Raw genomic sequence first — 23,644 nt, 5'->3', positions numbered from 1 at the left:
AGTTAATTAAAAGGTCTATCCAAAAAAATTTCAAAAAAATATTTATCTAATATATTTTTAAAACCGTTAAAGTTAGGGGACGTTTTTGTCCCCGAACAACACATTAGGGAGAAAAAAAGAAAATCCAGTGCTGTGCAAAAACTAATAATGCAATAAAGTCAATTTTTTTACTGATCTTTGACATGACCAAGACTGTAATAAAGGTTAAAAAGAATCCAGTCCACGTTCACCTTTTCTATTAAAAATGAGCCATTTTGTGTTTTTTTTTTTTCAATTTTCAGCACCACCCCTTATAAAATTGGTGATTAAAGAGTTAAAATCCTGGGGGAAAATGATTTTTTCATTACTGTTGATTAGAACTGAAGTTAATTAAAAGGTCTATGCAAAAAAATTTCAAAAAAATATTTATCTAATATATTTTTAAAACCATTAAAGTTAGGGGACGTTTTTGTCCCCGAACAACACATTAGGGTAGTGTTTGCGAACAATGCATGAGGGTTGGAGACATCCCATGGGGTTAGCCACTCCTGGACAGAAAGAACCCAAGATGTAGTTAAGCATCTATACGTGGGAGTGAGTATGAGTCTTTGTGGGTGACACAACTCAATCTTTGGTAAGCCACACAGAACCGCTAGGTGCCATCTTTCTTCCTCACAAGGATGACAGGGCTGTTGGATGGCTCAGTGATGCCTGCTTGAAACGTCTCCTCCACCTTGTTGTGCCAGCAGCTGCCTGGCAAAGGGGCTGGCATTGACAGTATAGCCATATGGGTATAGCCATATGGGTCTAGCTTCTCTTGTGTCCATGTCATGGACGACCAGGTTGGTATTGGCGCAGTCTGCATTTTTAGTGGCAAACACATCCCTAAATGCCTCTAAGAGCTGCTTGACAACAGCCCCCTCATGAAGCCGTCTAATCCTTCTAATCCTACTTTGCCATTCAGCTGGGTGGCAAGGTGCAGGGGTTGGGCAGTGATGGGCATCATGACCTGGTTTGCCACACCTGTAGCAGCCCTCCATATCAGCAGCAGCAACAACCTGGAGCATGTCCCCCCTCTTCACTCTCTTCATCTACCTGACTTACTCAGTGGTTGTTTCTTTGGGCATATTTTTTTACACACTCCACCTCAGCTTGGCTGCGGCCAATTTGGTGGGAGCCTGAAGACATAGATGTTCTGCGGGATGTTCTGGCTGCAGATCCCGAACAAAAGTCTGGACAGGTATCCCCTAGAGGACCTCCTGAATGAATAGGGTGCCGTTGGCAAGTGTAGGCACGCACGTCATCAGCATAGGTACTGAGGCTCTCACCTAATGTCTCTTGCATCCTCTGCATGGTCTCTGTGGCAAAAAATGGCATCTTTAAGCAATGCCCAATCTCAGTTTATCAGGGAGGACATCCCCACAGATTTGTCTGACATTCCCTTTCAAGGAGAGCGCCATGTGGCCTGCTGCCTCTTCTGCTGGCCAGGCATTTAGTCTAGTCTAGTGGTACCTGGACCAAATACAGAGGTGCTGTACTCAAGATCACAGTCCAGTAGTTAGCCTGTGCGGACCAGCCTAGCTTAGCTGCTGTTAGCCATCCCCCAGCAGCCAGGAGGTCAGAGAAGTTGGGTGGAGGTTTGAAGAAAATGTAGCCCGAAACAAAGGCCAGTGGTTCAACCACCAACGGTGAAAATATCTATCCGCTTGTCTCCACTCAGCGACTCTGATTCTGTTTTGCAGTATGTGAAGCTGACATCAGCAACTATATTTAAATGCATCACAGGGGCTAGAGAGGGCGACACTGAGGGTAATGTCATCAGTGACAATGGCAATTCTACATACAAAGAAGGTGGTGAAACAGCATACACCATCCCATAACCAGTCACTGCTGATCATTGACAGTGCTGCTGTGGTGTATGTCTTTCCACAGGTAGTAGCACGAGTCTTAAAGACTCGTATGAGTAGTATGAGTCTTTTTGGGTGACACCATTCCCACAAATAGTACCATAGTACAGTACCAGGGAAAACATTGGGCCACAGTTCAGCAGAGCTGGAACTTTGCCTATGAGCTATATTTTAAAGAATCTGTAACTCTTGTGAGAGAGACATTGATATGCAGACAAAGCGGTCCAAACTACATTGGGTAAAAATGCTCATTCTACTTTGACTTCAAAAAGCACATGCAAATGGACAGGCAGTTAGATTGTTACAGGATGTTCGATTTTTTTGTTGTTGAATATTTAAGAATGAATGAGCTTATAAACAATATACAAATATACACATACAAACATACATACCCGGGTCATGATCTGAATAGTGAGGTAGTGCAGCACAGCTCCAAGCATCATAGCCACAGAGTTGCCATGGTCAAGTGGTAGAGTGACTTTACTTTTAGGTTAGTGTCTCAGTTGAGATCACTGAATTAGTCTAAGTGAAGTCTAAGTGCCCCTTTTCCATGGTGTGTTGCGCTCCACACGACCATACGTACATGTGCATGTTACTAAATAGACACCATAGATAGATAACTTGATAACATAATAAATAATCATTGACTAACCAAATCTAATCTACAGTTTAGTCCCCTACTAAAATTAGTATTGAAAGTAGTTTAGTAAAGTAAAGTAAAGTAAATTTGTTGCAGCCCTAAAAGTAAGTGCCGGGCCCTTTGATGCTGAGAGGTTCAGACTAAACAAAACAAAAACACTAGTGGACTTGCATGCATCCTCCTGGTCATTTAATGGTGACAAGAGCAGCAAGCAGCATGAAGAGAGGATTCACCTGTGCATGAGTGAAGGATTCACTTGTGAACGAATGAAGGATTCACTTGTGAACGAATGAAGGATTCGCTTGTGAACAAGTGACGGATCTACTTGTGCAGCCTTCACAGCTTCACAGCCTGGCCCTTCATAGAGCCAGGCTGCACAATCATTTCCAGAGATTGTGCACAAGTGAATCCTCTCTTCATGTTGCTTTCTGCTCTTCTCACCATCAAATGACCACAAGGTCACATGTAAGACCACTTGCCTTTTTGTTTTGTTTAGTCTGCACTTGTAGACATCAAAGGGCCACACATGCATAGCAACACTTTCTTTGTTTTTGTTTACTATGAAGACTCTGTGGTTGTGTGTACTCACAGACAACAAGATCAGTGTGCAAATGGCTCTCTTCCTCTCTAACATACACACACAGTGTGTAGACACACAATTATGTGCTAAAATACTCCCTATAACTCCATATACAAGCCAGAAACTACAGTACATGAGCACAGGTCTGCAGGTAAAGGGTTAATATGGTAATTAAGTTGTTAACTGTAAAAATCACAAATTTTACCTCCTACCAACAGGGTAAACCACCAACAATCAAGAATGCATGATTATGTAGTGCCATGGCTGTGCAGTCAAAAAAAGTGTGTTTATAATGTAAGTCTATGGGACAAAATGGGAGAAAAAAAGAAAATCCAGTGCTGTGCAAAAACTAATAATGCAATAAAGTCAATTTTTTTACTGATGTTTGACATGACCAAGACTGTAATAAAGGTTAAAAAGAATCCAGTCCACATTCACCTTTTCTATTAAAAATGAGCCATTTTGTGTGTTTTTTTTTCAATCTTCAGCACCACCCCTTATAAAATTGGTGATTAAAGGGTTAAAATCCTGGGGGAAAATGATTTTTTCACTACTGTTGATCAGAACTGAAGTTAATTAAAAGGTCTATCCAAAAAAATTTCAAAAAATATTTATCTAATATATTTTTAAAACCGTTAAAGTTAGGGGACGTTTTTGTCCCCGAACAACACATTAGGGAGAAAAAAAGAAAATCCAGTGCTGTGCAAAAACTAATAATGCAATAAAGTCAATTTTTTTACTGATCTTTGACATGACCAAGACTGTAATAAAGGTTAAAAAGAATCCAGTCCACGTTCACCTTTTCTATTAAAAATGAGCCATTTTGTGTTTTTTTTTTTTTCAATTTTCAGCACCACCCCTTATAAAATTGGTGATTAAAGAGTTAAAATCCTGGGGGAAAATGATTTTTTCATTACTGTTGATTAGAACTGAAGTTAATTAAAAGGTCTATGCAAAAAAATTTCAAAAAAATATTTATCTAATATATTTTTAAAACCATTAAAGTTAGGGGACGTTTTTGTCCCCGAACAACACATTAGGGTAGTGTTTGCGAACAATGCATGAGGGTTGGAGACATCCCATGGGGTTAGCCACTCCTGGACAGAAAGAACCCAAGATGTAGTTAAGCATCTATACGTGGGAGTGAGTATGAGTCTTTGTGGGTGACACAACTCAATCTTTGGTAAGCCACACAGAACCGCTAGGTGCCATCTTTCTTCCTCACAAGGATGACAGGGCTGTTGGATGGCTCAGTGATGCCTGCTTGAAACGTCTCCTCCACCTTGTTGTGCCAGCAGCTGCCTGGCAAAGGGGCTGGCATTGACAGTATAGCCATATGGGTATAGCCATATGGGTCTAGCTTCTCTTGTGTCCATGTCATGGACGACCAGGTTGGTATTGGCGCAGTCTGCATTTTTAGTGGCAAACACATCCCTAAATGCCTCTAAGAGCTGCTTGACAACAGCCCCCTCATGAAGCCGTCTAATCCTTCTAATCCTACTTTGCCATTCAGCTGGGTGGCAAGGTGCAGGGGTTGGGCAGTGATGGGCATCATGACCTGGTTTGCCACACCTGTAGCAGCCCTCCATATCAGCAGCAGCAACAACCTGGAGCATGTCCCCCCTCTTCACTCTCTTCATCTACCTGACTTACTCAGTGGTTGTTTCTTTGGGCATATTTTTTTACACACTCCACCTCAGCTTGGCTGCGGCCAATTTGGTGGGAGCCTGAAGACATAGATGTTCTGCGGGATGTTCTGGCTGCAGATCCCGAACAAAAGTCTGGACAGGTATCCCCTAGAGGACCTCCTGAATGAATAGGGTGCCGTTGGCAAGTGTAGGCACGCACGTCATCAGCATAGGTACTGAGGCTCTCACCTAATGTCTCTTGCATCCTCTGCATGGTCTCTGTGGCAAAAAATGGCATCTTTAAGCAATGCCCAATCTCAGTTTATCAGGGAGGACATCCCCACAGATTTGTCTGACATTCCCTTTCAAGGAGAGCGCCATGTGGCCTGCTGCCTCTTCTGCTGGCCAGGCATTTAGTCTAGTCTAGTGGTACCTGGACCAAATACAGAGGTGCTGTACTCAAGATCACAGTCCAGTAGTTAGCCTGTGCGGACCAGCCTAGCTTAGCTGCTGTTAGCCATCCCCCAGCAGCCAGGAGGTCAGAGAAGTTGGGTGGAGGTTTGAAGAAAATGTAGCCCGAAACAAAGGCCAGTGGTTCAACCACCAACGGTGAAAATATCTATCCGCTTGTCTCCACTCAGCGACTCTGATTCTGTTTTGCAGTATGTGAAGCTGACATCAGCAACTATATTTAAATGCATCACAGGGGCTAGAGAGGGCGACACTGAGGGTAATGTCATCAGTGACAATGGCAATTCTACATACAAAGAAGGTGGTGAAACAGCATACACCATCCCATAACCAGTCACTGCTGATCATTGACAGTGCTGCTGTGGTGTATGTCTTTCCACAGGTAGTAGCACGAGTCTTAAAGACTCGTATGAGTAGTATGAGTCTTTTTGGGTGACACCATTCCCACAAATAGTACCATAGTACAGTACCAGGGAAAACATTGGGCCACAGTTCAGCAGAGCTGGAACTTTGCCTATGAGCTATATTTTAAAGAATCTGTAACTCTTGTGAGAGAGACATTGATATGCAGACAAAGCGGTCCAAACTACATTGGGTAAAAATGCTCATTCTACTTTGACTTCAAAAAGCACATGCAAATGGACAGGCAGTTAGATTGTTACAGGATGTTCGATTTTTTTGTTGTTGAATATTTAAGAATGAATGAGCTTATAAACAATATACAAATATACACATACAAACATACATACCCGGGTCATGATCTGAATAGTGAGGTAGTGCAGCACAGCTCCAAGCATCATAGCCACAGAGTTGCCATGGTCAATAAAAAACCCCCACTTTGATTCAGATATTAAGGGTGCAGCCACTACTCGAAACACCACCAGAGCATGAGCAAGGCCCATGATTAGCATCAACTGCAAAAAAATGACATCATATTCCCGCTTATAAAACTGTCACACATACTTTGCATTGTCTTCTTCTCTTCATTTTGTCATTTTTATTTCATTCTAAGTGGCATGTTTTTCATTCAAGAGCCCTAGACAAACTGCAGACATCATTTTGAGAACAGTTCAGATTTCAGTGATGTTGCTACAGTATACAAAGGGAGTATATGAGCTGCATGGCTGTGGGCCTCACAAAACACCTGACAAAAATAGACAAATGGAGGGGTGTCAGTGGATATCTTACCATGAGTGTCACCAGGATGAGGACCAGAGAACTGCAGAGGTATGAGTGTCTGAACTGTTTAGGTTTACAGTTTGGATCATTTACTATTTCCATAATCAGTTCCTCCTGTTAAAAACCAAAACAAGTAAGCAGATATTTAATACAACATTAATAAAGACACATCAAAGATACACTACAAAGAAAAGCTTGCAGATATGTTTATTGGTGTGCCATTGCAGCATTTATTTTGGGCCAATGCAGCATTGGCTTACTGTTAATACACCTTTACAGTCAAAACAGTAAAAAACATAGATTTTGAATGAGGAGAGAAAAAAAGAGAAAAATTAGCTTTGCCATACTTTATGCCATACAAGCAGCATTCAAACTTTATATGGGTCAGAAGGCAGCTACATTCTCCTAAATACATTTGTGTTTCAATATTTTAATTGTATTTCAGATATTGCAGGTTAAGTTTTATGGTGGTTTTTGGGTCACACACACAAAGATGGAAAAAAAACAGGAACAAAAAAATTGGAGCACCAGCCCCTCTCATTCACTTCATTATTAAATTTGTTCTGGATTTTTGATTAAACTCCATTTCTATCTGGCTGGCTTTGACCAAGAAACATTAAATTTGAAAATAAACTGACATCACAAGAACGTTTTCTATATCATTTTTCTCTGTGGGCTGCCTTAGGCCCGCCTCCTTTTGATGAGCAAGTCACAGGTCAGTTTGTTGCATGGGAGACAACAGCAGGTGCAGCAACAAAGTGGCTTCTCCCATTAATAACCATTATCAATACAGCCCAGCTGGACTCATTATGAGTACAATATTAAATACATAGAGAGTCACACAGAGTAAAAGACTGTCTGTGAGTTGCCTAGCCCACCACAGCAGGTGCAACAAGTGCTCAGCAACACCTCTCTGAGTAAGGCACATAAAATGGCTGCTCCCATTAATAATAATTAGGGCCCAATGAAAAACCATTATATATACAGTTAAACCCAAAATTATTTATAAAATTATAAGGCTAGTCAGACAGGCTGGGGTCATGCACAAAAGACACTGAGCTAAAGTACAAAAAAGGGCAAGGCCAAAAATACAAACTACGATCATACACAAAGGACTCAAGACTGAAGTACAACAAGGCTAGTATGATACATAGACATCGCCACTTTTTACATCATTGCTGTTGCAAATTATACGAGCCGATCTCTGCCGGCTAAAAAAAATACGTTGTTACTATGTTGTACAAAAGAAACACAGGATCATGACAACCAGGAAGTTTCTATTATTATTAGGGGCAACTAGTGAGTCTGCATTGCCTTTGGGTTAATTGGACAGGTTGATAGCAAGAATAAGACATGTTTTTTCCTGCTGCATGGGATCACATTCAATTTGCCTCACATTCTCTGCTGTTCTCTGCTTTTTCCAAATTAAATTTCTAATTTCAAACTGAGGAATAAATTAGTTGGGACATTCCTTTCATTCATTCCATTCCTTTTTGTATGTTGTGGTTACAACATTTTGTTTTGGTAATAATGTTTTATGTGACATACAGTTGTGCTCATAAGTTTACATGCCCTGGCAGAATTTATTTCTTGGCCATTTTTCAGATAATATTATTTATAACACAAAAACCTTTCTTTCACTCATGGTTAATGGTTGGCTGAGGTAATTTGTTGTCAAAAAACAACAAAACGTGTTTACCCTTTTTATATCATAATGACAACACAAACTACTCAAATGAACTTTTTGGCCACAACTCTAAATGCTACATTTGGAGAGGAGTGAACAAGGCCTTTGACGAAAGGTACACCATTCATGCTGTGAAACATGGAGGTGGACCACTGATGTGGCATAGGGAATTTGGTCAAAACTGATGGCAAGATGAATGCAGTATGGAAGAAAATTTGCACTTCAGCCCGGAATGGGATGTACTTGGACATTCCAACATGGCAATGATCCACAAGGGCAAGTCGACCTGTCATTGGCTACAGTAGAATAAGGTAAAGGTTCTGGAGAGGCTGACTCAGTCTCCTGACATCAATATCATTAAGCCACTGTGGAGAAATCTTAAATGTGTAGTTCATGTAAGACAGCCCAATAATTTACAGGAACTGGGCAGCTTTACCATCTGAGAAGATAAAGAGCCTCATCCACAACTGCCACAAAATACTTCAAGCTGTCATTGATGTTAAAGGGGGAAATATGTGGTATTAAGGACTTTGGAGCACATTCTCACTGCCTGTTGAATGATATGCATTGGGGGAAGGTAGGTATGGCTGGCAGATAATAATGACAATCTGCAAAGCATTCTGATGAAGAATCGATGAAGAATCTCAGTCACAATCCTCATGTCTACTGGTTTGATCGTCATTTGCTAATATACATTTAATACCCTTTTTGTCTGCCCCATTGATCAATGTAATCTACATCCTTTGTTATATTGTCACAAAAATAGGAAAACTAAAGGTGGAGGCAGAGCCAGGTCTAGCCATTGTGGCGCCCTAGGCAAGACTATAGTAGTTGCTGGCAGTCCTCCCAATCATCCAGGAGGTGGCACACCGATGACATACCGGTCTTCAGCAGTGGTGGAGCAACAGCAAAAACATCTAGCCCACAAAAACACCACTAGCAGGGAATATCAGGCAGGGCACAGTGACACAGATAGTGTGGACAGTCAGGTTTACCCAGCACTTAATTGAGCTCTTCCAATGATCTACTGATGAGAAACCTGAGATGTGGAATGGTTCTGCTCTCCATTGCTTTTTTAATTAAGTTCTCTGATTGATTGGTGATGTTTTAATATTATCTTTGTATATTTGCTAAACTTTTGTGTTTGTCCCCCCACCACTTTCTTTGACCTAACATCAGACTTTTGTATTCAGAGCATGAACAATGTATTTGTCACGGACAATGGGTCAAATGTAGTGGCAGCATTCAAAGATTATGTCTTACTGTCCTGTCCTGGCCATAACTTAAACTTGGTCCTCAAATATGTATTTGACCACTTGGAAAAGGACAACCCAATGCACAGCAGAGTCATCAAGTTGTTAAAGGAGTGCAAGATCCTTTTGTCACACTTTACAAAAGCAGGGTAAGAGAAGATGACACAACACCCTGCATGCCTAGCCTGCCTCTTATGGCTGTTTAAAATTTCAAGTATAGGTGAAATCAGCAATAAATAAAATGAGCTGTTGCAATTTACAGCTTAATTTCAGCAATTCTATAATGTTTTTATTCATTCATTATTCAACTATTATTTCGGAAAGTGGTATTTGTAATCACTTTAGCCTTGTGTTTCTTTTTTATGTATTTCAGATTACAAAAGGAGCTGGACCAGAAACTGAAGCAAGCATTATAGTTGAGTTGGAATTCCAAACTTCTATAAATGATGGTCTGAAGTCTGATAAGCTACAGAAGATCCTTCTCCAACTAAGAGAATTCTGCTTCCCCAACAACATTGATTCTGACCTTCTGGAGGACCTCATCAAACTCCTTTTGATGAGCCTGCCAGGCACCTCTCCACAGACAAAACATCTACCTTTCACCTTGTCCTCCCATCCAAGGCAACCCCTCTGAGGGGGCTGTTGATTCAGGATGAAGATGCAATTGTGAAAGAGGACATATATAAATTAGTACAGAGGTGATTTTTGAGGTAATTCACATTGCAACAGGAGCTTGGCCCCATCCAATAACAGGGCTTAACCCTTTATAACTAGGTTGTCTTAAACACCCTTGCAGCACTCATGACGACAGGGCGAGAACAGAGAGTTAGAGTCTGTGACAAGGAGAAAGAGGGTGAATAGCACCAGCAAAGCAGCACTCGCTGAACACACACTCAAACATGGCATTGTACTATAACAATGTCTTACTTTCCTTCAGGTACACCACCAGAGGCAGGGCAAAAAGTAAAATTTTACTTTTGGAGACGTTTGATAAGTTTATGAACATCACGTGACAGTGCAGAGAAGAGAGACAAAGCATATCAATTAGAATGTTTTTAATGAAAAGCAGGCTATAGGCTGTATCAAATAGTGGCATCAATTGACACCCATGTGTAACTTCTAATATAAATACTGATAAATAATGATAATGATAAAATTGCAAAAACTAACAAAACGCATCGGGACGGGCTCATACCAGTGTAATAACGCTGCATGCTGCCAGGTTAAAATTTAGTCTGTTTTTTATGCATTTTTAAATAGCCTCAATAAAAACTACATTAACTGAAAAAGATCGCTTGACATGTTTCAGGCAGTTTTTAATGCTTTTTCCTGCAGTGAATTGTAGGCTACGGCAGCTGAATTAAAATTAAATGTGCGCGATGTCTCTGCAACTTGCAAATGCGTATGTGCGCTGTTTTGTTGCGGTTCTGCAGACACACCTCTGTCTCTCTCTCAACAGGCACAGTGGAGACGGGACGACGCAAACTATCAGTTTAGCCAGTTTAGGCCAGTTTAGCGCAATCAGGGTAGATTTAGCTGAAATCTAATGAGGGATTCATGCTGTTTAGGAGTTCAAGCCTCTAATCAGGGAGAAGCAATGACGTCTTGTTGCGCACTTGTGGCATCTATGAGCGGGGCTGTAGCTGCAGCGGACCTGTCCTCATTCGTAATTTAGGGAGTTGTAGGAGTTTCACCGGACATTCTGACCGGCGGGCCTCTCACGTCCCCCCTGGCGAGGTCCCACTATTTGAGAAGCACTGCTTTAAAGGAAACCAAATAAAAATGCAACATTTTTGTGTGTGGGGTTGGGTGCATTCAAGTCCAAGATGAACATGGTGTTTTTGTTAAACTAGCATCTATTCCAAAAGACTACAGATATTTAGCAGCTGGTGGGAGTAAGATGGGAGCAGGATGGGATGGGAGTCATTCTACAGGATGGAATTTATTTTTTTATTCCGGCCAAGTGAAAATCACCAGATGATTTTTTGGTAAAAACAAACTTGCTGTGGCAACCAAACTTGCATTTTCTCCAGGAAATGCAAGTTTATTATTATTATTATTTTTCTGTACGTTCTTTGGCTCAGCATATCTTCAGAATGCATGGGCCGATTCAAACCATTCAAACATCAAAAGATTCAGCTCATTCAGGACATGTGTGGAAACCGTCAATAATAACTGCAAACATAATATTAAATTAAACATTTTCCATGTCTTCGGTTGGCTCAGCATATTTTTTTTTAATCTGCAAAAATGAAGCCAAAAAAAACAAACAAACGTGGGTAATACAATGTACCTCCTTACAGCTTGCATAGGATTTAATTAGTTGAGCTGCAGCAGGTGCTGCTGATGATCAGTCCCTGATGAACTGATCATCAGCAGGTGTACAGACCTCTATAACAACAGACGCTTTGGCAGTTTGCTGCTCTGCAGGGGTTTTTTTTTACTTCTGTTTTTGCTAAATAGAAAAAAAATGACAGTGAATGACAGAGAAAGTTACATGTTGTTGTTTACCTGAGGTCAGATGATTTGTAGTATAAAGAACGTGAAACTAGTTATTATTATTATTTTTCTGTACTTTTTTGGCTCAGCATATATAAGATATTAAACATTTTCCATGTCTTCTGCAAAATGCTACTCCTCCTACAAATTACAAGATAGAGAAACCATTTCTGCTGTTACCATGGTGACAGCAGAGTTTGTTTTTGGTAAAAACAAACTTGCTGTGGCAACCAAACTTGCATTTTCTTCAGGAAATGCAAGTAATTCTTTATGCATTTGACCAGGTTGGTTTACAGTCTGCAATCTCACCACTAGTATATTCAAACATCAAACATCAAAAGATTCAGCTCATTCAGGACATGTGTGGAAACCATCAATAATAACTGCAAACATTATAATATTAAATTAAACATTTTCCATGTCTTCGGTTGGCTCAGCATATCTTCAGAATGCATGGGCCGATTCAAACCATTCAAACATCAAAAGATTCAGCTCATTCAGGACATGTCAATAATAATTGCAAATATTCAAATGACCGGGGACTTTTGAGGTCTCTTCTTCTGTTACCATGGTGACAGACTGATGCTACTTGATGTTACATGACTCTGAGTAGACTGCTCAGCAGGTCGCCATGGATGCATGGCAACTTGAATGTTAAACCATTCAAACATCAAAAGATTCAGCTCATTCAGGACATGTGTGGAAACTGTCAATAATAACTGCAAACATTATAATATTAAATTAAACATTTTCCATGTCTTCGGTTGGCTCAGCATATCTTCAGAATGCATGGGCTGATTCAAACCATTCAAATCTGTGTGGACTGTTTTCTAATTCAGGACCTGGATTAGACCCTGTTGTCATCGTGCTTGGAGTAGTGTTAGCTTGCTGCATTACTCTGATTGCCTTCCTTATTTTCCACAAAGGCAAGTTCAATCACACTGATTTCATATATTTCGTGCTTTGGGTCTTCTTCATGTATGTTTCAGCACATCATATCTATAACAGCTGTAAATATGTTCACACTATGAGAGTGTTTTGTCTGTTCTTTAAAGGGAAAACAAGCCCCTCCCCTGATCTCAGACATGACAAGTCAACAGTGGATCAACTGCATGATCTGGTAAGCATGTTCTACCAGGAGACAGAATATGAGACACATAATGATCGAACTGTAGATCTAACTTTTAAAATGTACTGTTTGATAAATTAGGATGAGAGTTGTCATAACGACAGAGAAACAGACATAGACGTTTGGTTTAGGAAATAAGGATTTGTCCCAGTGTAGCACCAGGAAAAGCAGGCTAATGGCAACTGCTGTGGTCTGCTTCACTATGATGTGTATTTTCAATTTTTAGGGAATCTACAGCACATATTTAATCTCAAGAATTAAAGACAGTAACATCTGTTTTAACTTAAAATATATTATTTTCAGGATGGTGAAGCAAAGGAAATGAAATATGCAGCAGAGGATTTCTTCAATAGGAGAATAAAAAGAAGGAAGAAGAGAGAGTCTCCAGAAGAGTGTGTGTGCTCTGTTGTCATGTATCAGCATCAGTAGGACGCCTCTCTGTAGACAGAGGCCCTGCTAGTTACAGCTCAGTCAGTGTGTGTATGTAACATTTAAATTTCATCTTGAAAACCATGATTACAGGGAGCGGGGTCCAAATGTATCAGGCACTGATCTGATACTTTGGGAGTGTCAGCTCTGCTAGTGTTTATTTTTATTATTATTATTATTATTCTGTACGTTTTTTGGCTCAGCATATCTTCAGAATGCATGGGCCGATTCAAACCATTCAAACATCAAAAGATTCAGCTCACTCAGGACATGCGTGGAAACCGTCAATAATAACTGCAAACATTATAATATTAAAGATATTAAACATTAAACATTTTCCATGTCTTCGGTTGGCTCAGCATATCTTCAGAATGCATGGGCCGATTCAAACCATTCAAACATCAAAAGATTCAGCTCATTCAGGACAAACCGTCAATAATAATTGCAAATATTCAAATGGCCGGGGACTTTTGAGGTCTCCTCTTCTGTTACCATGGTGACAGACTGATGCTACTTTCAGCTCCGTCTTCAAATGGCAGCTCACAGGTTCAGGTTGCCATGGATGCATGGTTGCTCATGTATGCATGGTTGTCATGCATCCAAAATCTCCTCTGAGTAGACTGCTCAGCAGGTTGCCATGGATGCATGACAGGGTTTGTTTTTTGGTAAAAACAAACTTGCTGTGGCAACCAAACTTGCATTTTCTTCAGGATTTCTTCAGGTTTATATTTTATGTTTACATTTTGCATGCTCTTTTAAATTGCCCATTTTGTTAGTGTACCTCAAACCCTTATGGAATTCAGTGTGGACAGCAAAGTAAGAATTTCATTGTACAGGAAAACCTGTTTCTTTACTGTGCACATGCCAATAAATGCTTTGAATATTGAATCTTTGAGAGATATAGTCCTCATAATACCACAGGTCTTGTTTTTAATCAAGATTAGTTATTATGGGCTTTTAATTTGTGCATATGTACAGGACACATATTTGATTTTAATTTAAGAGTTTTTAAAGTTAGTGTGTGACATGGCGCTCTAGCTTACTGCTTATCTAAAAGTGTCTCAAAATCATAAGATTTGAAACTGATATCTGAAAAAAATAAAATCAATTAAAGCTGCAAGCAGCTATGAACGGGCCCTTGCCAACTGCGCGACCACAGGAGTCGCAGCCAGCCCCCTCCCCTATCGTCCCTTTTCTCCCCTGCTCCCCCCACGAGCTGCAGGGAATTTGCCAGCGATGGAAAAAAGCATCAGACAGAAGCAGAGACATGTCGGTGCAACAAATCTGTCGATATATAAAAATTATTAGTATGCAGTAACCTCCTGTTTACAGTAGGTGGCACTGTCCACAGAAGTCATGAGACTATGCACACATGGTCGGGGTTGGGTCTGTATCACATGCAGAGCTGTTGCCAGACACTATAGGTGCCCTAGGCAAGAAGGTACCACTGGGGCCCTAGGGGCTACTAGATTCTTTGGAAATGCCGCCCCAAACACAAAGACATTTACAGTGATGATTTTATAAGCAACCTTTTTATTTACAGTTTTTTCTGATTGCTTAAACACTAACAATGATTCTTATAGCACAATTTCTAAAACTATTAATTGTTATAGCAAAATCACTCACTGAGTTTGCAAAACTAAAAGCAAAAAAACTGCTTTACACTCAGTTTGCACTTTTGTAACACACAATTTGCAATTGTATAAATATAATCCACTTCACAGCACTCTTTTTGCTGAACTGTAAACACAACTCACTGCTTTACACACAACTTCCAAATGATCAACACACTCCTAGTAAAACTACACACATGTATGGCTAGTATTTACACTATTTTGCCAACTGTCTGGCTACACTGTCACATGTGAGAACTGTTTTACATCATTAGTTCACTTTGCAATCAGCATGAGCACTGTGAATAAGCCACAGGTAAGCTTCAGTGTGGAGAACAATGGAGGGAGAAGGAAACTGAGAAGAGTGAGAATTAGAGGAGGAACATGAGGAAGAGGAGGAGGACGAAGACTAGGAGGTGAATTTAGAGGAAGAGGACGAGGAGGTGAAGAGGAAGGAGGAAGGGTAAGAAGAAATAGAATTACTGATGTCATCAGAGCTACAATAGTGGATCATGTGATCAACCATGGAATGACCCTGAGGGAAGCTGGACAACGGGTTCAGCCTGAGCCTGTAGCAAGCATCATAAGGACATATTGATGAGAATGGGTTAGTACAGTTGCCTCACACTAAGTTTTGTAGGTGTACCTTACTCTAATGAGAAAAACAACAATACTGTACATGTAAAACTGTAACTGTTACTGCACAGAATTACTAGACATCCAGCATCTGGAAGGAGGCATGCGAGGATATGGACCAGGCATCATGTCAGGCCTGGACACGGCACTCCAGGAGACATGTTCCCCGGTGCCTTGGACTAGAAGACATTGCATGCGACGTTGATGAAATTCTGTGGCCGGACCCAGAGAGACAATGAGACTGATTTTCTCTCTCTCTCTCTTTCAGTGAAATTGTATGTTTTCTTGTGATTGTTTTGATGTGTGTGAATAAACATTCATACTTAAAATTTGAATCCCTGTGTGTTTATAGACCTATTTATGACAAAAGTTTGACGTCACATGGACAGACCTTGTGCACAGAGAAAGCAAAAGCCAGATGTGTTTTCAGTTAATACCATCAGTGTGTAGTTGGCACATTGTGTGCTTAGTAATATGATGGTTTGTGTTAACTGTTTGGTACAAAAATACCATTTTTACAAAGGTTTGAAGAGTTAAGCAAGATGTATTAGCTTTTGCAAGAGATCTACAATGTTTTGCTGATTTGGTGTAAGGTTTTTTTATTTGTGTGTAGAGTTTTGCACAAATAGCCAATAGTTACAGAAATGTGCTTAAGCAATCAGAAAAAACTGTAAATAATGTGCAAACACACATATGAAAATATTATCTTAAGGAAATATAAAAACTTACAACACAATCAAAATATATCATAAAAAATATGTGCTCTCTGTACAACACAAGATATGACGATCAGTGTTGTCATCAATGAAGTTTGGCTACAGCGCAGGATCATCCGTGAGAACTGGACAACTTTCCTTGGTGCTGGAGGAAGTGTTTGACTGCTGGCTGACCTCTGGAGTTTCCTCACAGGGCTCCACATGACCTGTGTTGAATAAGACCATAATGATAAGCCTGATAATTAATAATGTAAATAATCCAAAATATTCATATGCACATACCTTCATCTGTGGAGGTTGTGGCATCTTTATGAGGAGACACAGACAGGTGTTTAAGCACAGCACCCAATAAAAAATGTAATTTAAAAAAGCCATAAAATAACACAACTACATGACAATAATTAACTAAATAGCTTGTTATTTACAGAGAAACACCTGAGCATTAGTAAACACTATATAGAATAAATATATATAGCAGGTTTTCCTGCTGTGGTATAGAGGTCATTAACTCTTAACAGTAAGTTGTAACAGCAGCACTTAGCTTAATGCTAAATCAAAGACAAACCAAGCTAAAGTATCATTAGCATCTAGCTACACACTGTTGCTGCATGAGCTAACAAGCTACTTTAGAGCTTCAATTATGTTTTTTATATATACGTTTACGTATATATAATGTTTACGTTTGTAACTCGCAGACATTTTTACGCAGAGCGACTCAGTTATCATTCAAGCTGCAGTATGAAGGAGACTAGTAACGTGAAGCACTTCATCTCTAAAAGTGTTTAAGTGATACAATGTGAAAGTAGACAAACTGGTAAAGTAAGGTGAGGCTCAGCTGTGTTACAGACTCTTACCTCTCTTGTTCTGTCCTCTGCTTCTTTCTTTTGACGTCTTTCCTTGCATCCTGGAGTGTGTGTGCTTCATCCTTTATTTTGGAAATGCCGCTACACCTCTCTGCTTTGACAGCGCTGTGGGGGCGGGGCGAGGGGGAGTCTGAATGTGTCAATGCACTGGGCCAAAACAATTGTAGTTAAATGATGTGGTTAACTGGCCGTCCGTCTTGGGGTGCCTCTAATGCTCGGGGGCCATGTAAAACAATTTGACGTTTGGAGCATTTATGATGGAGTTATACAAGTTGCAGTACTGTATGTGTCCCCTAGGTGGAGTCAAGACCTCTAAAGGCATGTGATTCACACGTAAAAATGTCAATAAGCAGTGACTTCCTGTTTCCAGTAGGTGGAGCTGTCCAGAGAACTCATGTGAGAATGCACACATGTTCAGGGTCGGTTTTGTATTACATGTAAAAAAGTTTTTTTTTTTAGTTTTCGTGCATGGCAAAAGGGTGAAAATGGGATTGTTTGGGAGGACAAATAAAAAAAAAACCATACAATTACAATAGGGCTGTCGCACCACTCGGTGCTTGGGCCCTAAATATTTCTGAAATACAAATGTATTTAGGGAAATTTAGCCCTATGCCTATTTACCCATTTAATTTTTGAATAAAGTTTCTACATGAAAGTAGGGATGTCCCGATCCGATCACGCGATCGGAAATTGGGCCCGATTACGTGATTTCAGACTCGATCGGAATCGGACATTACCTCCCGATCAGGACTCGGATATAGTTTCAGGGCTGTCAAAGTTAACGCTTTCTGTGCAGGGTGGCTCTGTGTCCTGTAGCGCAGAGGTATGACAGTTGCTTTTGGTGCGAGAGGTTCTGGGTTCGAGATCTTGATGTGCTGCGTGTGTGAAATCTCCAAGTGTGGACACACACACACACACGGGTTTGCCGCAACGACTGCCTTTATAGAAAGTATCGGATCGGGACTCGGTATCGGATCGGGACTCGGTATCGGCAGATACTCAAAATCAAATGACTCAGACTCGGACTCGAGGGCAAAAAAACCTGATCGGGACATCCCTACATGAAAGTATGGCAGAGATAGAGGGAAATAAAGACACAACGTTTTGTTGTTGTTTTGTTATTTTGCTCTTGAATTTGGTCAGAACTGTATGTCACAAGGGTTGCATGTGGGACATGCCAAACTGCAGCGTAAGATAGAGTTGAGAATAAGTAAATTCAGGGGGATAGTAACAGTCAATAATTCTTTGTTGCCTGAAAATAAGGCTGAAAGCTGTACCTCCTCTTCACACCAGTCATAGACCTGCCATTGAGAAACATGCCTTGCTCTGTGCCTCTTCCACAGCTCTAGGAACAATGTGGCTGAAAAAAAAACGATTGAAAAAAATCACATTAAACATCAAAGTAGGTCAATAGGTCATCTCAAATAAAAATCAGACTCACCCCAGACTGCCATGAACATAGCAAAAGCCACAGTGCCCTCATTGTCAAACAACTGGCTGACCTGTGTAGATACAATTCAAATTTCAAATTCTTCTGCTTACATACAAGGACCTTAAAGGCCAAGCTCCATTAAACCTCCAGGGTTATAATAGCCCATATATTCCCAACACAACACAGTCCAATCACAGAATGCAGGTCTACTTGTTTGGATGTCAAGCTCTAAGTCTCTATAAAGTGCCTAGAGATATTTTCATTGTACAAGACACTACACAAATAAAATTGAACTGAATTTTTGTGCTTTGTAGACAGAAGCGGCTTTTTCTTATGACAAAAAACTTACTTGTTTAGTAGGTCTAATTTACTTGAAGTGGAAAACATTAATGTATGTATGCATATAATTTCTAATAAACCCAAAGGAGCTGGTACAAGAAAACATATATATATATAACAAAACAATATATATAAGTAAAATACATGTTCACCTTTGCGTAGGAGCAGGTGTCTGAGAGTTGCCACACTTTACACCTGTTATCACATCGAGGACACATGGTAATGTTGGAATGGCACACTTCCGTACTGAGGATTCACACACAGATAAAGATTAGCAATAATGTAAATACTTAAAAGGTCAGCTGTGATACATTTTCAAATGCACCAGGTCCTGGGACTGATTGTCACATGATCTGGTCACAAGTTGACACTTCTAACTATATCAGCTTGTCGCAGCATGAATCTTCTAACTGCTTGGATTTGGATCTTGATATAAGATAAAATGTATTTAAAACCCATCCATCCATTTTCTACTGCTTTTCCAGGGCCGGGTCACGGGGGCAGCAGTGTAAGCAGGGACACCCAGACTTTCCTCTCACCAGACACTTCCTCCAGCTCCTCAGGGGGAATCCCGAGGCGTTCCCAGGGCAGCCGAGAGACATACTCTCTCCACCGCATCCTGGGTCTTCCCCGGGGTCTCCTCCCTGTTGGACATGCCCGAAAACCCTCCCCAGAGAGGCGTCCAGGAGGCATCCGAACCAGAGGTACTTGTTTAATACTAAGACCCACTTGGATGATTTTGTATTTTTTTTCCACAAAAACTCAGAATTTAAACAGTACAGTAACGTTTTGAACACTGACTGTAAAGCTAATAGTAGCTTTATGCACACATACTGTGGCTTACTCACATTAAAGGGCTGGTGTTGAAAAAGGCAAGCCCATACAGGAACACTACAACACCCAGAGCAGCAGCCGGAACTAGCAGTTTCGTATACCACCCCAACCATAAGTAGTACAGTGCTACCTTCTCCCCAAAGTAACACCTGTTGGGAGAAAACACACATGCATGAAGAAACCAAACAACGGTATTTATCTGTCACCTATTAGATCTTATATTTTGTGTTATATTGTTTGACAACAACCCTCCTGTCGTGTTCTGGTTAAATCTGAATGATTACGTCGTCTCATACTCTGTGTTTACTGTCTTCCTTGTAGTTTTGTGCCTCGCTCTCTCTCTGTCTCTTTACAGGTCTCAACACCCATGCTGACCTGCAGTCCGGCCCCTGAACTCTCCCTAGGCCTTCGTTGTCGGGGGGCACAAACATGATCCACTGAGCAATTTCCCTCTCACCCTCCGACCTCTCCTCTACACTCCTTAGTCTGGCTCATACTGGTAATATCGTCTCATAATCTGTGTTTACTGTCTTCCTCGTAGTTTTGTGCCTCGCTCTCGCTCTCTCTCTTTGCAGGTCTCAAGACCTGCATACTGACCTGCAGTCCGGCCCCTGATCTCTCCTGTGCTCATCGACTTCACTAGCCCCTGCTGCTCATCTTTGCTTTGATTACTATCAAATTACTATTACTACTTATGGACTGACGATATACATAGATATCCATTATAATATAATCACTGTTTCATCTTGCTGTCATGTTTGCTCTGTACTGTATCATGTTTGCTCCTCTCTCTCTCCTTCATCCTCTCTGTCCTGTTGCCCTCTTCTTCTCTTCCTCTACCTGGCCGACTAGCAGCAGGACTGGTTCCCCCTTAAGTTGACGGGTCCTGCTCAAGGATTCTTCCTCTTAAAGGGAGTTTTTCCTTGCCACAGTGCTCTTAGGGGGGTTCGGGTTCTGGGTCTCACGCTCTGAGTTTCTGTGAAGCGCTTTGAAAAAAATTTGTGGTGAAAATTTTAAGAGCAGTTAAAACAGACCGGTCAATTCTGACCGGGAACACTAACGTAAGGGGCAGGAGGTGAACATGACAGGAGGGTTAATCACAAGGGAAAAAACTGGTACACATCTGAAGATTGGGGTAAGAACATTTTTGGTTGCAGGCTTTGCATTATCACCAAAAAATATAAAACAACAACAACAACAACAACAACAACAACAACAACAATATATGTAGAAAAAATAGTGTTTTTTCAAATCTTTTTTAAGACAGACGGTTATGGAAAAGTTGGAGACTGTGAGACAGAATGGATAGTCACAAAGAATGTTATTGGGAGATATGGTAAAGATGACAGTAGAAGTGCCTGCAGTTTTTTATTTCTTTAAGTATCCAAATAAAAAAATCATTAATGTTGTCATAACACAAGAATGGGTATTATATGGAAGTCTGCTATTGATCAATGTTTTGATCAAAAATCAAAACCATAATCAAACTAAAAATGCATTTTGTGAAGAAAATGCGAGTTTGATTGCTGCAGCTGAAACATTGCTTTGAACACTGATGTGAAGGACTGCTCTGAATTGCTGGAGAATCTGCCATCTGAAATTAATTTGCTTAAGAATCTGAAAACTAGAAAACACTAAAATATTAGGAAGATGTGAAAGAGGAACTGCTAAAGACAAGAATGATATGAAGTCAACCTTAAAGAACAGCCTTGAAATATACCATAAGAAAGGTCTGATTCTGGAATAATACCATAAGATTATAAGAAGCACAGACTATATGATTTTAATGTGGAAAAAGATGAATCATGATCAATACAGCAGATGTGTTTAAAGTCTGATTAATAAACAGGATATAGTCTCTCTGTATGCACGAGCATGTGTGTTTGTCTTTCTCTTTTGTACCATCATCAACCCTGCCTACAGCTCCTGTTGATGACCTTGTAAACAGTTTCAGTTCCAAAGTTATGACTGTTATTGAATTCTTTGCAGCAGTCAAACTAATTAGGCTAAAATATGAGCAAAATGCACTTTACTGTAGTGAATGCATGTAAATTTATTGCCAGTTGCTCTGTTGAGGTCAGAGCCACTGGGATGATCTGACAATCTTGTGACATTTTCATGCTGTCTGACCTTTCAGGGCATTAAATGATTAGTAGTTCTTAATTGAGGACCCCTATGACAGGTCGATGAACAACTTTGATGAAAACTTTTGATCCACTTCAAATGTTGACTACTGTAGTTTTACTTACTTGAAAGTGTGCAAAAATAGTTGTCTACATTCAGAAACAACAGTTATACTGACAGAGAGAATGGTAGAGAGAGACTTACTTGATGTCATTGACTGGTTGTTCTCTACAAAGAGCCGTCCATCGAGCCCACTTCTTTATCAGCTGTTTCTGTTTCTTTCTCTTAAAATCATGGATAAAATCAACAAAAAACACTCTAATTAACATTTTTGATAATAGCATCAAAATACATTGGCAAACATTTTTTGAAGTACAGTGGTCCCACGTTAATCGCAGGTGTTAGGTTCTAAAAATAATAAAAACAATAGCCGAAATTCGCAAAGAAGTCAGCTTTATATTTCACAATTATTATAGATGTTTTAAGACTGTAAAACCCCTCACTACACACTTTATACACCTTTCTCAAACAGGCATTAACATTTTCACACTTTTCTTTCTTGTTTAAACACTCTCAAAGTTCAAACAGGAGAAAGGTGAACTGTGTTATAGCGAGGGACCACTGTATATTAAAAATGTTTTTTGGTCATTCTGCTGAAGGTTCTTCACTCAACTGTGACTGTGAGTTTTTTACTGCACTCTGCTGTGATTCTTTATTAGGGCCCGAGCACTGAACGGTGCCAGAGCCCTATTGAAACCCTAGGAATTATTATTTTTGCATATGATCGCATTTTTGGAGGCCTTAACATGGCCCAAAACTCACCAAACTTGGTAGAAAAATTAATTCGCCCGAAAAATTTAGAAATTTGCTGACTTTTGAAACGCACATGGAAAAATGACTCCTAACACGTAGCCCCTCTGGCTGGTTTAACACAGGATCATGAAAATTGGCATATATCACCCCAAGACGCACAAAAAAGTCTCTTGGACCCCCCTTCCACACCCAACAGGAAGTCCACCATTATGAAGTTTGCAGCCATTTTTGGTGATTTCTGACCCTTCTACAAAACTTTTCACATCTTGCATACTTCATCCAATTGAGCAGAAATTCACTGTGTCCACTCAGGACACCATAGGGAATAGATGCATTCCAAACCTCTTACAAAAGTCTTACGATGTGGCCAGGGCGTGGCCTCAAAATTTGGCGATTTCACAGAAAACAGGAAGTTGCTATAACTTCTGTGTTTACTGTCCGATCTGTACCAAATGTCACATGTATAATCAGAGTCGGACCCTAAACACATCTATATAACAATATTGAGGATATGACAGAGCACCACCTACTGGCTACACAAAATGTTGTTTTCATAGGTTTTTCTGCCTGCCCCCTGGCCTGTTTTGAGTAAGATCATGAAAATTGGCACACAAATGTATCACCACAAGACGCACAAAAAAGTCTTGTGGACCCCCCATCCAAACACAACAGGAAGTCAGCCATTTTGAATTATTTGGTCATTTTTGGCAATTTGTGACCCTCCTACAAAACCTTTCACGCCTTGCATACTTCATCCAATCCAGCTGAAATTCACTGTGTCTACTCTGGACACAATAGTCAATAGACGCATTCCAAAACTCTTAGCCCCGCTAGCCAGTTAGACACAGCAACATTAAAATTGGCACACATATGTATCACCTCCAGATGCATAA

The 23,644-nt window shown here is 40.3% G+C and overlaps 1 protein-coding gene across 3 annotated transcripts in view; it reads right to left on the bottom strand.

The window, feature by feature from the left end:
• Nucleotides 1-23,644, bottom strand: part of LOC114433288 (anoctamin-9-like) — a 56,775-nt gene that overhangs the window by 18,922 nt on the left and 14,209 nt on the right. For all 3 annotated transcript variants that reach the window (XM_028401774.1, XM_028401775.1, XM_028401776.1), the window contains 7 exons: nucleotides 22,143-22,222; nucleotides 19,829-19,963; nucleotides 19,133-19,226; nucleotides 18,651-18,711; nucleotides 18,487-18,569; nucleotides 6,394-6,498; nucleotides 5,955-6,119 (listed from right to left, as the gene is read on the bottom strand). In XM_028401774.1, the coding sequence (XP_028257575.1) occupies nucleotides 5,955-6,119; nucleotides 6,394-6,498; nucleotides 18,487-18,569; nucleotides 18,651-18,711; nucleotides 19,133-19,226; nucleotides 19,829-19,963; nucleotides 22,143-22,222 (723 nt within the window). The remainder of the gene's footprint in view (nucleotides 1-5,954; nucleotides 6,120-6,393; nucleotides 6,499-18,486; nucleotides 18,570-18,650; nucleotides 18,712-19,132; nucleotides 19,227-19,828; nucleotides 19,964-22,142; nucleotides 22,223-23,644) is intronic.

Source organism: Parambassis ranga, chromosome 3, assembly GCF_900634625.1.
Source record: "Parambassis ranga chromosome 3, fParRan2.1, whole genome shotgun sequence".
In the NCBI taxonomy this organism is placed as follows: Eukaryota; Metazoa; Chordata; class Actinopteri; family Ambassidae; genus Parambassis; species Parambassis ranga.
The sequence above is the reverse complement of the archived record's forward strand: the minus strand, read 5'-3'. Positions and strand labels throughout refer to the sequence as shown.